This window comes from Suricata suricatta, chromosome 3, assembly GCF_006229205.1.
Source record: "Suricata suricatta isolate VVHF042 chromosome 3, meerkat_22Aug2017_6uvM2_HiC, whole genome shotgun sequence".
NCBI lineage: Eukaryota > Metazoa > Chordata > Mammalia > Carnivora > Herpestidae > Suricata > Suricata suricatta.
In genome coordinates, this window is record NC_043702.1 from 49,069,273 (window position 1) to 49,084,298 (window position 15,026).

Below are 15,026 nucleotides of genomic sequence, written 5' to 3' on the forward strand. Positions count from 1 at the left end.
GCTAAGATAAGACACCTCTCGAGAGGCTGGGGGTCAGCCCTGGCATCAGTAACGGCGGAAGTCTGGGCCCTCCGCTCTCAGGAGGCTGCCTCCGTCCGTCTGGTTAGAGAAAGTGCCGGGGCAGGGGGGCCGCCAGGTGGAGTGGCTCCAGTGGCAGCAGCCGCCTTCAGCAGAGCTGGCTGCGGGTGTTGTGGAGGGGATGGTTCGAGGGCAGCCAGGTTTTCACCGGGAGCCGCCAGCAGGAGCTTCTCCCAGGGCCTCTGCAGATCTGTGAGGTAGTGCCGTCACCTTTCCTTTTGTAGATGATCCTTTCATTGGGGGTCAAGGTGTGTGCCACCCGAATGGGTTCCTGATGCAAGGAATTTGAGGACATCCTGCTCCATTGTTTGTAGGACAGCATGGGCTCTGACACTATGAAAGTTTCATTTGATATTATTATGGGAACCCAGAAACAACACCCGTACAACTCTGTCCCAATAGCGCAGAAAACCTCACCTCTTCTAATTTGTAAATCAGAAGACACTTTTTCTGGGTGGGGAGACAGAGAGTGGCAGAGGGGAAGCGAGGGGCAGAGAGAGAGAGAGACTCCAAGGAGGCGCAGAGAGAGAGAGAGAGAGAGAGAGAGAGAGAGAGAGGGGGAAGAGAGAGAGAGAGAGAGAGGAGAGAGAAAAGCAGGAGTCACCAAAGTGGGGCACAAGCTCCCCTGCAGCTGGGTTCATGCCCACCTGAGGCCGGGCTCTAACTCCCAACAGTGAGATGATGACCTGAGCCAAAGTCAGATGCTTAACGACTGAGCCACCTAGGCGCCCCAGAAGACACTTTCTATAAAAATTTGCAAAGATGCTTTTTACATATATTATGATTTTGACCACTAGATGCGCTCAGTGTTTAGAAACACATAGTAACTGTATATTGGAAGACCTTGTTATTAAAATCATAGATAGTGCCCATTTTAAAGGGCTGCCTTTAAATGGGAAATATCTCTGTTTCTCTGCTTCCTCAACTGTTAAATGGGAATATTACCTACCCTTCATGCGCTTTTTGTAGGAATTTTAAAATGGTAAACTGTTAGGTACTAGGAACAGTGTCACACATAGACTGAGTGCTCAATAAATAGGAGATATTATCAAGTCTCTCCTACCTATGACTACCTCTACAACAGCAAGGTATCTTGCAGGGAGGAATAAAACTGCATCTGGGTTTCCAAACAAGCAAAAAGAGATGTTGCTTTTAAATGTATTTTTCTTAGCAGCTTGTGGATAGCAATAGCTGTTATGGAGCTCATACTTAAGGGCTGTGCTTGTTTCAAAGAAAGCTCACCATGTGTTGGGAGCTTGGCAGATGACTCAGTTCTGATTCCTTTTATGTTCACGTTGTCTCATTTTTCTTCTAAAATGCACAAGCAGCACAGCATCCATTTCTCTCCCTTTCTCCTTCCCCCCACCTTCACACACCCCCCTTTTCTTCAACACACACACGCACACACACACACACTAGTTTCATTTTATTTATTTTGTAACCCCCAAAGGATTCATGGAGCAGGCTGTGTGCAGCTGCCGTGTTTTCTAGTAGTTAAATTGGCAGTTACCTACTGTGCGGAGTTGCTAGGAGAAGGTGAATAAGCATGATTACAGCATCATTGATGTACCCAGTCTTTCAGTAACAACCTGTGGAGCTCCGTGGTCTGTCTCCTGCATGGCTCTGTGTGTTATTTTCTCATTGCTGCCATTAATTTTTATTGCATTTATTGTTAGGGCATGATATATCCTTAACTGTTGGTTCCAGATCAATGAAGAGACAAAAACCTTGGCATTTAAAGCAGCCACTTTTTTCTCAGGGTGGTGCTGCTGACACTGGTTCCTACCATCTGCTTTCTTATTACATCCTGCCCTCCTTCTATTGGTAGAGAGGAATTCAGCTTCTTCTGGTGCGCTAAAGTCATTCACGTTTCTCTTGTGCATAATAGATCTTGTAAACTGTAGGAATTCTGATGTGCTTCAGTGCACCGAACGCTAACAGATGAGCTGCTTTTGGGGAGAGCTGGAGCGCTCAGTCGGTCAGTAGTACAGTAGCAGGCTCACATGTGCGGATTGTTCCTGTGAGGTCAGAGGATCTGTTTATACTGCTGTCTGCTTGGGGGGGTGGGGTGGGTGATGTGAACAGTGGATATGCCTGTCAAAGTCAGTAGCAGTTCTGGCAGAGGCTGCCCTCAGCTTTGTAAATCTGCAATATTTTGATAGATGAGAGATGCTACTGCTTGACTGTGTGAGATTTGTAGTGGACTGAGGAATGCTTGTTCTAGCTGCTGAAACTGACTGTAACTATATTGCCCTAGGAATATCATCATGGGCTCTACTGCTACAGAAATTGAAGAATTGGAAAACACCCCTTTTAAGTATCTCATAGGAGAACACACTGAAAAAATGTGGCAACGCCTGAAAGGAATGTGAGTAAGCTCTTTGCTTGGTTCTGTGTTTTTATTCCCACCACCCCACCCAAACTTTGACTATTAACATGACTAATTGTTCGTAATATTTGACTTTGTGGATTAGTGTTTCCTTTAGAAAAAAGGTTTTCTCTTAAAAAATAAAATGTGTGAATCTAAGCTAACAACTTGCCTGAAGGATGGATAGTTGTTTTTGCACCTGTACGGTTAATACAGAGTAAGGTAACTCTCTGAGAATTCACTTCTCTATTATAACACATGACTTCTTTTATACATTCTGTATATATTCTTTATGTGGTTAGATATGCAGAAAAGTAACTAGAAAAGCTGCTTGCCAGGTACTTGCAGAAATAAAATTTCCTTTTGAAAAATAGAAAGATTGCTACTGATACTTATGTCTCTGTGATCAGATTTTGAAAAAACAAGGGCAGGATTAATTTGATAATAAATGCTTTTATTCTACTGTGCTTCTTCTTTTTCTTAATTAATAATATTTATTTAAGAAAAAATGTGGTAAAAACACTAGTAGAATGCCAAACTTATTGGAGAGTTTTGGCTTTAAATTAACCAATTCACTTCTTCTGAGAGTATACAGTAGCTCATGGTATAAAATAGACCTTGGGCCAAGAGATGTGCTTATGTCAAACATGAAATGTAAGTACCTGAGTCAAACTTTAATTTCATTGCTATTCAACCTATTATTTGAACAGGATTTAAGTCTTTTTCTGTGTATGCTACTAATTTCTGTTTAGTGTTCCAGCACCCTATGTATACATGCTTTATTTTAACTATAATTTTAAAAAAAGTTTAAGATTTGGATAAAAATGTGCATTATGAATATATACAGGCCAGTGTAATTGCTCAGCATATTTGCAGATCTCAAATGAAAATATATTTGCTTATTTATAATCATAGCTGAAAGAATCCTATACCATGCAAAATAGAGATTTTTCTAGGATTCATACTTCTAATGCTGTATTTACATACTATTGTATAAAGTGCAATTTCTGAGTAAATTTAATGTCACTGTTTTGATATCTATGATTTTTTTAAAAGAAAAATTATGTTAAACTTTGTTTAGAGGAAAAATTCCTTCCACTTTCCTTCACTTGAATGTATTTAATGATGTTTATATATTTAAATAGTATTCTCTGTGTATTTTCTTACACTTGAAGTAACACATAGCGTTACAGTGTACTAGTATAGAGCACGCTAATAATGCAAACAACATTTAACAGAGAACTTTTAAAAAGGAAGCCATCTTATATCATTTGAATGAATTAGAGAAATATGTTTTCAAGATCCACTGAAGATCCAAAATAATAGTTTTTTGGTGAGGTGGTTCTCTAGAGAAACAAATAATCTTATAAAAGCAAGTAACAGCTTACAAAATTAATTAGCGTAGACGAAAATTAAACATTGGTAGTCATCAGATGATCTGTCCTAACCTGATTAGTAGATGAACATCTGTACTGGAAAAATTATAGATCATATTACAACCTATTTTAGATTTTCTTCCCTTTAGCAGGACAGGATGTTTTTGCTTATTTGTTTTGTTTGTATTTGTTTTATTTTTCTGTAGTTACTTAAATGTATGAAGATGTATGGTAGTGAATTTGTGCATATGTCTTAAAAAATTTGAAAAGTGACTTTGTGTTTACCTGACATTTTAGAGCAGTTATATGACTTTCACTTTACCAAGTGATATCAGAGATCAATCTCATTTTATTTCAGTAGAGAGTAGAATCATTCAACAGTAGAGCTTTATGATTTGATATTTAACATTGATGTAAGATATAATACATGTATGTACTAAGTAAATTTGGTGTTCTGCCTCCAGAGAGCCACTGAAGGACCATTTAGAGGAAAAATTACTGAAATTAGTTTTTAAAAAAATAATTATTGTTACTGAACCGATTGAAATGCCCGATTGGCTTTGCATCAAAGAAAGAACAAATTTGCATTTTGGTACTACTACTTTAACTTGTACTTTGACTTAGGACTTTTCAGTAGTCTACGTTTAGAATTGTCAAAACAAGAATCTCTAAATCTAAAATCTACACGACTAATGACAACCAAATTGTTTAATTATGGTCTCTATAGTCTGCATTCACAGCAGTGAGATGAGGGTCTCCTTATTCTATTGCTGAAATTGTCTTGCCTATTTAAAATGTAATATTGACTCAAACAGGATTTTTAGCTTATTAAAATCTCTACTGCTAGAATTTCACTTTTTAAGTGTTGGTAATTTAAATTATGTTATTCATGAAAGCTATCATACAATTTTGCAATTTTTTTTTAGTTTATTGAAAAAGATTCAATGAAGACTTTTAGGAATTTGGAAAAGGATTCTTTTTCTACTTTTACTGTATCTAACTTCAAAGATACATTGATTTATTTCAACAGGACATTCTGTTTTTCAGTAGGCTTATAATATGTGCATTTTCAGGTTAAGTAAAAATAGAGACAAAGGTTAAAGTAAAATAAGGTTTATTCAAGTATTCTTTAAATACAGAAACATGAACTCCTATAGGTAGATATTTATAGAAAATGTTTTATAAGCAATCATGTAACATAAGATTTTAGAACATTTTTTGAGTCCGTAGAAATAATTTTTAAATTTTGTAGCACATGTGAAACATGTGAAAATTTAAATATCAATTATTCTCTAACTTTTTGTTGATTTTTTTCATTGAGTCTGTTTTAAATCTCCTTCATATAATATTTAATTGAGACACCATATTCAGTAATATGCCAAGAAATCTCATTACTTTGTGGAATCAAAGGTGAAGCACTTTCCTCTTCCCATTTCTGATGTAGACTTGCATGCTTTATTCTATTAATTTTATTTTTTAGTTATGGCTTTTTCCTTTAGCTTTCTTCAATCCATCTTCTGCCATCAACTTGTCTTTCAATATGACAATTTAAATTCTACACTATGACTCACCATCCATGATGCTGGAAACATTAGCAAATGCCTATGGCACTGTGCCCTTTATAAACAACATTTAAAAAGAGTCATATACTTGTCCATAAGTTGTCAGTTGTTTAGGACCTGAAAAACACTTCCTATTTCTTCTGTCATCTTAACACCTAATGAAATTTCTGGTTCAGAAGTTTTCTGTGACTCTGGGACCTGTACTACTTCTTACAGACTAAGGAAGTTTTTCTAACACTGGTCTTTGCAAAGATTGTTAAGTTTACTGATTACCATAGGGAACATTGATTTGAAGATTTTGTATGTGTTTTCATTTATGTGGTTCCCCTCCACCCCCCCCCCCAATTTTAGAAAGAATTCTTTTTTCTGTATCATGGTACTGTTTTTTTATTTTAATGTAAAATTGCTCCACAACTGTGGATTTAAAAAGAAAAAAATTATTTAAATTGTTTTTAAGTTTATTTATTTTGAGAGGGTGAGTGAGTGGGGGAAAGTCAGAGAGAGAAGGAGTGAGAGAGAATTCCAGGCAGGCTTTGTGCTGCTAGCTTGGAGCCTGGTTTATGGGTTGAACCCATAAACCACAAGATTATGACCTGAGCTGAAACCTAAGAATCAGACACCTAACCGATTGAGCCACCCAAGTGCCCCTAACCTAACTTAATATTTGAGAATTAATTTTGCTCATATAGATGCTTCCCTCTCTATCTCTCTGTGTCTAGACAAATGTCCAGACAAATGTCTATGCAACAGCTCAAAGACTTAAGCTTCTTTTTTTTTTTTTTTCCTCTGATGGGTTGGAAACACAATCATCAGTAATGGAAGCATAAAATACAGAGAAAAAGAGAGTGAAGGAGAAAGGAGGAAATGTATAATAACCCTATAGCTAATTTAAAGTAACTGTAATTAAAGAGGGCAGTATGATAAGCAACTCTCAGATGGACTTGCCCAAATCCTCATCACCAAGAAGATGTAGCAGAAAAACATATTTAGAATAACAACTGGCAAAACCGGTAAAATGACAGAAGCTATTAGCTGGAATCCAAATATTAGCTGGATACCAAACTGGAATCGCACTCTAGGATAATGCAGCATTATAGACTAGATTTTACTATCCTGCCTTCTAGTACCTTCCCTTCAAAGTTCAGCATCCTTCACAGAGTGTCCCTGTACCTGCTTGACATTTGGAGCCTCCTCTCTTGCCTCTCCTTCTGTGGCCACCTCCCAATCAGGCTCAAGTTTGCCCCCAAAGAAATGTTGTGTCCCGCCCTTCTGCATTTACTCATTTTGTTTTTTCTTCACAAGGAAACCACTGCTTTCTCCTCTCTTAGCGATGGCTGCTCCTAGTTCCTTTGATACTTTTAGAGATGTGTAGGGAGGCTTCTGGTTATTGCAGTGCCTTGCAGTGTTTCTGTATTCAGTGAGCAGTGGGGATCAGGCATGATAAATGTCCTCCAGAGCTTGGGAAATTCCTTTGTCAGGAAGCATTATCCTACTCAAAATGTTAATAAGGAACACTATTAAGAAATGCTCTAAGATCTCTTCTTAAATTTCATTTGCAAAGGAAATCCTTCTTGACCTTTCTTACTAGGTCAGTTTCCTATATTTGGCTCATAAAGGAACCTGGACTTCACTTTTGATAACAAAATCTACCTTCACAACTGGACCACAAGTTCCTGAGGGCACAAATCATGTTCATTGTGTTTGTTTTTGGATCCCCAGCACCTAATACCTGGCATGTAGGAGATCATGTAATAAATCCTTCTCAATGAATCAATGAATAAAATTTGGAACCTGTAAGTTGGTTTTAACTTCAAAGTTAGAGGATCAGTCAGGTTACCAAAATAGGGCCTAAGGTCAGGTTGGAGGAATAGAGATAGATTTACAGATAGAGTAGGGATGGAGAAGATGGAAGGAAGTAATATTTACTTATCATCTACTAGTTCTCAGAACTTTCCAAATATATCTGTATACATATTTACTTTTCCAACAATTTCAAAAAAGTAATTATCCTAAGTTGATTAAATAGCTAGTGTCTGGTGAAGCTTGCATTTAAATACAGATTTGTCTAAGGTTTTTATTCATCTTATTTTCAAAACAAAAAAGAAGACATTCTCCAAATAGTTACCAAGAAAGATCACAGAAAAGAATGCAGAGTGGGTGGTGCTTCTTAAAACTTAGTTAATGGGCTTTGTAGTAGAGAGAATAATTGCTCCACAGACATGTTCATGTCCTAATCCCTAGAGTCTGTGAATATTTTGAAGGGGAATTAAGGTAGCAGATGGAATCAAGGTTGCTAATCAGTTTATCTTGATATATGGAGATCAGTCTGGATTATCCAGGTGGGCCGAATGTAATCACAGTATTCTTAAAAGTGGAAGAGGGAGGCAGAAGAAGAGGTCAGAATACTCTGATGTGAGAAAGATTCAACTTGTCTTTGTCAATGTTGAACATAGAATAAACAGATTAGGAGGCAAGGTGTGTGGGCAACCTCTAGAAGCTTGCAAAAGCAAGAAACAGATTCTTCTTTAAGCCTCCAAAAGCAATGCAACTCTGCCAAAACCTGATGTTAGCTCAATGAAACTTGCATCAAACTTTTGACCTACAGTACTGGAGATAATACATTTGTGTTGTTTCAAGCTGTAAGTTTGTGGTAATTTTGATGCAGTAGTAGTAAGAAACTAATACATTCCTTATGTAACAGAGTAACAGAGTTCTTAATGAACATGACCATTTTTATATTCTTACTCTCTCCCCTACCACTGCCCCCCAACACACACATTCTCACAGAGACAGGATGTCAAAGAATGTTTATGCTCTTTTTTGGAAATTGTTGATAAATCTCAGTTTCTATTCTCATATTGTTGAGTATTGATAGTTTTGATGGATTAATCAGAAAAATCAGCTTAAAATTGTGTCCTTTAGTTATAAAATTAAAGAAATCCACATCAAAAAAAATCTATTCTGCTGCATAAATATAATCTTAATATAAGTTTCAGTCCTTATGTAATATTATGTTTATAGAATAGACATGGTTGAACTAAAATGCCTTAGAGATTTAAAAACTGAATTCTGGGATCAGTAAGGTATTTTATGATACTATCTGTCCTTTAGGTTTGTGATCATGGAAAATCTATTAACTTTTCTAAACTTTTCTTTATTTATAAAATCCAAATATTTTATTCATTCACTTATTCAATAAATACCCACTGGTTATGTACTGTATCAGCACTAGTCTAGGTATAGGAGCTTACATATTAGTAGAAGAAACAAACATCAAAAAGGTGAATTATAAAAAAAAATAAGTTAATACAGAGTAAGAAGTGACCTGAAGAAACTGAACAGGGTGATGTGATCAGGAGTTATTAGGGGAAATATTTTGGATAGGAACAATTTATCTTAGAAAGTGACATTTCACTGAGACATTGATAAAAATTGATATCTGATCAATTGATATTTGATCATGCGATCTTGGGGTGGAGGTGGGGCTAATGAATGACATGTCTCCTCAGCAATGGCAAAATCTACCCCCCTAAATGTGCCTGTGGCTCCCAACAGATGAGACTAAGCTGTCTACAAGCAGAATATTCCTTCCTCACTCTCTGAAAAGGGTAGCTTGCACCCCCAGGTCTAATTCTTTGTCTACAACACACCAACCAAGCGTTGCTTCTCCTTTGTGAAAGAATGTGAAAAGTGGCAAAGGGAGGCCTGAAAGGCTCTTTTCGCTGGAAGTCCTTCATCTTAAAAGGGAAGCGTTTGGATCAGGCTATCTGGATATTGCTGAAATCAAGGTAATGCAAATTATATAAAATAATGGAGATAAGAAATATATCACAGGGGTTAAGCATCTGACTTTTGATTTTGGCTTAGGTCACGATCTCATGGTTCATGAGACTGAGCCCTGTGTCGAGATCTGCGCTGACAGTGAGGAGTCTGCTTGGAATTCTCTCTGACCTCTCTCTACCCTTCCTCCTGCTTGAGTGCATTCACAAATGGGCTCTTTCTCTCAAAATAAATATTTAAAAGGAAAGAGAAAGATAGCACAGTACCTGGCACACAGTAATCTCTTCAAAATGTTGCAGTTGTAAATATTTCCATAATCTTATCCATTCTTAAGTGTATATAAACACTGCTATTTAACAGCTATATGATCTTCTCCAAGTTGATTGATTTCTTTGATGCCATAGGTTTCATATCTATAAAATGGGAATGATATCATTACCTATCTCCTAGATATTATGAAAATTAAATGAATGAATCTTATGAACATCTTAGAATAGTGTCCAGAATTTAACAATTCTAGCTGTTATCATTATTGTTACTAATATTATATGCAAAGCATAATTCTATTTTTTTCAAATGACTTTCTTGCCAGAATCTGTGGAGAGAGTCAGTTTGTCAAGATGAGAAAAGGAAGACCTTATATTATTAGTTCAGTGGAAGTGTTCTTACCAAGATTCCCAGTTTTTGTACATTGCCTTGGGGAGGGAGTGATGGGTATGTGAAGAGAGAGACCTGAGGAAGAGAAGTGGGCTGGCCTTGAGTTTCAGCTATAGAATTGCCTTGATGGGTTCAGCACCCTTTATTCAGTGTCATGTGATGGACTTGGAATTGATTTTAGGACTCTATAATCATGTATAACCCAGGGCCAATCTGATTTCCTGAGTCACTCTGGCTTGAAAATTATTCTTTAGTTCTTTTGTTATCCTGGTCTAGGTCTGGTTCACAATGGAGTTGACTTCCAAGTAATTACTGTCATGTCCCATAGTCCTTCCTTTTGCTGACTCATTTTAGAAAATACCAAATTACCATTATTGTATTAGATTTTATTCCTTATTCTAATATATTTCAATCAGCTAATCAAATGTCAATATTTGAGCAAGTCTGATTCCCATCCAAAAGATCTGTGCTATAAGCCTTTTGGTTAGGAAAGGGACCGTTCACTAACATCATTAAACAGATGATAATCTTAGGGGCTCATAAGAATCACAGTATTTCAAATATCTGGTCTCAGCAAGTATTAGACATTATTAACTTTATGCTAAATAAGCACATAAAAATGATAATAGGTCATGAGAGGCATATAAATGAAACATTATGACCTTTTTGGTTTCTCTTTTAAACTACTTTCCTGAAGTTGTTTAAAGATATTGCATGTTATTTTATATTTTATAAAATAGTTAAAAACATAAATTTTTATTAAATAGGCTGAGAAAATGCTCAATGCAAATAATTCCTGCCAGGTAAAAAAATTTTTTTATTTATAGCTACTCAATATGTTTATAATGAGTCATGAAAAAATTACAGTAAAGTCCTAAGTACAATGTCCACAGGGCAAGAAAACAGAGGTCAGCTGTAATTAAACTCCCTCTGCATAAGAGTGGAAGATCAAAGGATTGTATATGAATCAGGTACTTGCTGATTTAGAAGAAAATCAAAAATAGACTTCGTATTAGAAAAGCCATAATACGCTGACTCTGGTCCACTTAAAAGTGGACTTTCTAAGATTTGGTTCAAAATAAACTGCATTTGGGGCAGGATAAGAAAACACTGAACAACTTGGACATCAATCATATTTTTTAGTTAGCTTAAACTCATAATTGAATCATAGTATTAATCATATTTTATAATTTTTTGTGCTTTCTAATTTCTAAAAGATTTCTCTTTTGATCTGTGTAGTTCAGCACAATTATTCCCAGTTTTTCTGATGAGAAAACTGAGCCTAAAAAAGACATTAAATGACTTGATCAATGTGTCCTGGGTAGTAAGGGAAAGGCCAGATTCCTAGGCCATACCTTTTCCAATCAACTGACTTAGATATATCCGTTTAACATGCATACTCACTATAAAACCTGACATTTCAGGAATTAAAAACTATTTTCTTGTTTTGATTTTCCACAATCCTGCCATCTGTTCGCCTAATTTTGTATACTCCAAGGGGAGTTATCACTTGGCATATGCTTTAGATGTCAGAAACTCCCTGGTTCTATTTCTCTCCTTCTCTTAGACCTACACTACCATTACCTCTTTAATCAGCTTATTTTAACAATGATCCTAGCTGGCATTTTCCTTAAACCCCCTTGCTCCTTCAGAGCTTGGACACTCACAAAAGTATTTTAATTTTTTTTGACCTTTGGTATTCCAAACAACAGAGAAAAACTGCATAGTAGAGACATCTGGGTATCTGTCCCTGGAGATTTTTATTTATTGATAAGAATAAAGCCAGGTGTTTTAGTGATTAATATAGGTTATAGGTATTTTATAGTTATTCAGTTAGGCTTCTGACTCTTGATTTCAGCTCAGGTCATAATCTCAGTGTTACGAGATCAAGCCTGGTGTTCACCTTTGTGATGGGCATGGAGCCTACTTGAGACTCTCTCTTTCTCTCTCTCTCTCTCTCTCTCTCTCTCTCTCTCTCTCTCTCTGCCTCTGCTCTCCCTCCCCTTGTCCTTCTCTCTCTCCCTCCACCCCTCTTCTGCTTGTGGGTGCATGTGGGCTTGCATTCTCTCTCTCTCTCAAAATATAAGCCTAGGTATTTAATTGTTGCTATGCTGCTGTTTCTTGTTATAAAGGATTCTATGCATATAATAAAGTTCTTTCTTGAAGTAAAGTGAGCAGAATCTTTTCTCCTTTTGTTTATTTTAGAAAAATCATCTAAATGGAGTTTATTCTGTTTCATTTCCTTTAGAGAACATAAACTATGTAAAGGCACAGAACATTTTCCTCATTCTTTTGTAGACTGCATTTGGAGATAGTTATTAGATGAATTAAGGATGTCCTTTCTAACCTTTAGAGCTCTCAAAATCCTGGTACGCCCTCCTGGTACCAACTAAAAAAGCATCTTGGTAAATGTGATGCTCTTAATATTTCATACTCTAGCAAATCTCTGCCTTAGTATCTCAAGTTTTCCAAAGAGCTGTTTCCCAGAAATTCTTCCATGCTCTTGTTCACAGTTGCAATATGGCCCAGTTTGTGACTTCTAATAACCACTCATGGATTATCCCTCCCATACTGACTCCAAACTTTGTCGTACAACTTGATTTAACCAATGGAATTTTAGCAAATGTGACACAAGTTGAAGATTTGGAAAGGGTTTATGCATTGGAGTTTACTCACTTTTGCCATTCTTTGGAACTCTCATACCACTCTGGTCAAGCTTAGTGGAGGATGAGCATACAAAGCAGATACAAACCATTAGAGTTGAGTCCTCTTTCAGACCAACCAAACCATTCGCCAACCACCAGACATGTGAGTGCAGTCACCCGGGACTAACTTCCTCAGAGTCATAAGGAAATAATAAATGTTACTGTTTTGGGCCACTACTTGCAACATGGTTTGTTGCACAAAAACAGCCAATTGATATACTCTCAAAATTAGGTTCTTAGCTTCTAAATTTTTCAGATAATTCTCTGGTTTTCACAGTTTTATTTCCTTCTACCACTCTATTTTTTTTCCATCTCATCATCTCCTATTATTTACTTCATTGATTCAATAAAAAGATTATTAAAATAAAAATTTGAAATCTCTATTTTCAGAAAATCAGTTCAATAAAATTCTTTTCCACTTATTTCCACCAGCAATAATATTAATTGCATATCCTTACTTATAATATTTCTTCCAATATGTGATTTCTCAAATCACCTCTGTGTTGAAGTTGTGTTGCTCTTAGGTTTCTGTGAACAAATATAATTTCCCATCAGATAGAAGAGAAACATAGAATAAGGCAAGGAAACTGCCTGGTTGCATAAGGAAAGATGGTTCATATCCTGTTACCCTGGCAACAGGCACTGGGAAGGCCTGGGCTCCCCACACATCCTGTTGCCCTGACAACAGGTCATGCAGGGCATGGGAAGGCCCAGTTTCTACTCTTTGAGGCCTCTTCTTTGCAACCACAATGAAACAGGAGAAAGTGATTTTCCATCTTGTTCCTCCTTGCCTACATATTTCCTCCACTATCTGAATCACTCCAGTATAAGTTTATCTTTACCTATGTAGGTGAGGGTAAGAAAAACATGACCTCAATTTTTACATTCATAAGCTCTGAAACATTTGCTAGTTTTTGATTGGGCCAAAGGAGTAAGTAATAGGAAAAAAAAAAGAAAGAGAAACGATGGAACCAAAGCAGTAGGGGATATAAATTGTAGAAATCAGATAAGTAGTAAACGAATAATGTAGCAGCCAAGAGCTGATATGGGGTATGTATCACTTAGCTATATGGGATAAGCTTAGCTAAATTTTAGGGTATTCATCTGAGAAAGTCACATATGTGAAATGGTTGTTTGTTTTGTTACCTCTATTTTGTGAGCAGACAATGCATAACCAAATATCATAAAATGACATGTTATAAATTTTTGAAGAACTTAATTTGCAATTCTGTATAAATTTTCCTTTTTTTATTTTTTATTCAACTTTTTCTTTCATTACATATCCTATCTTACCATATATAGAGTTGATAAGAAAGCAATCTGACCAGATTTTTGCTTTCCTTCCCTCTCTCTTTGTTCCTTAAGCAATTAGCTTGAATATATTAAAGAAATACCCTTTACACATATTTTTGGAACTCTATATTGCTTTGTCTTCACAATTCATGGTTTATATAAGATAGTTTATTAAAAATTGACGTGTACTGTTCTTCTATTACCAATTTTTATCAATTTTTCTGTGAATTAGAATAAAAATTTAGTTGACTTTTGATTTTAAAGATGGAGTAACAGCTTTAAATTCTATAAAACAGAAGTCTTTAACTTTCATAAGCCAGAAGTCTTTGGTGAAGAGAACAGTGCCCAGCAACATCTTCTCTTAAAAAACATGACAAAGGGATTTTGAATTTAAGTGAAAAAGGAAGTATAGGCTGGTGAAAAAGAAATACCTCTGAAACTGTAAGCATATCGAAGCTGAATTTCTGAAAGACCAGGTGGAAAAGTTGAAGCCTAATCAGAATATCATTAAAGTCAGAGAAAAAGTATTCATGATTATCTGACACTGGATTAGGTGACCCTTCTAGATACTCTATTTGCATTTCATGTATTAAGGTTCCTGTCCATTAATTGCTCTGCACTTTAGGTAATCCTTCTCTTCCTCTTCTTGAGGTAACAAGAGGAAAAAGGTGGAATGCATCTGCTTATTATTGTATCCCCAGTGCCCAGCATAGTACATTATAAGAAGTAAGAACTGAAAAATGTTTCAATATAAAAAAAAAAGAATAGGCAATATGCAACAACTTTACGTTTGAATGATGTCAAGTTGTAGCTGGTCAGCAGCAACATTAATTCAATCTGGAAGATCAAGAAACTGTTTTGAAGGGTATTTTTTTAAATAGTTTATTGTCAAATTGGTTTCCATATAACACCCAGTGCTTCTCCCCACAAGTGCCCCCCACCATGACCATCGCCCCCTCCCTCCCTCCCTCCCCCTCCCCCTTCAGTCCATGGTTCATTTTCAGTATTCAGTAGTCTCCCTTGATCTGTGTCCCTCACTCTTCCCTGCTCTCTTTCCTCCTTCCTCTCCCCATGGTCCCCTGCCAGGTCTCTCTTGTTAGACCTATGAATGCAAACATATGGTATCTATCCTTCTCTGCCTGACTTATTTCACTTAGCATGACACCCTCGAGGTCCATCCACTTTCCTACAAATGGCCAGATTTCAT

At 36.4% G+C, this 15,026-nt stretch overlaps 1 protein-coding gene across 2 annotated transcripts in view; it reads left to right on the forward strand.

Moving 5' to 3' along the window:
* Positions 1 to 1,983: 1,983 nt before the first annotated feature.
* PDE1A (phosphodiesterase 1A) overlaps positions 1,984 to 15,026 on the forward strand; it is a 331,024-nt gene continuing 317,981 nt past the window's right edge. For both annotated transcript variants that reach the window (XM_029934296.1, XM_029934297.1), the window contains exons 1-2: positions 1,984 to 2,103; positions 2,336 to 2,446. In XM_029934296.1, coding sequence (XP_029790156.1) covers positions 2,346 to 2,446 — 101 coding nt within the window. In that variant the 5' untranslated portion in view covers positions 1,984 to 2,103; positions 2,336 to 2,345. The remainder of the gene's footprint in view (positions 2,104 to 2,335; positions 2,447 to 15,026) is intronic.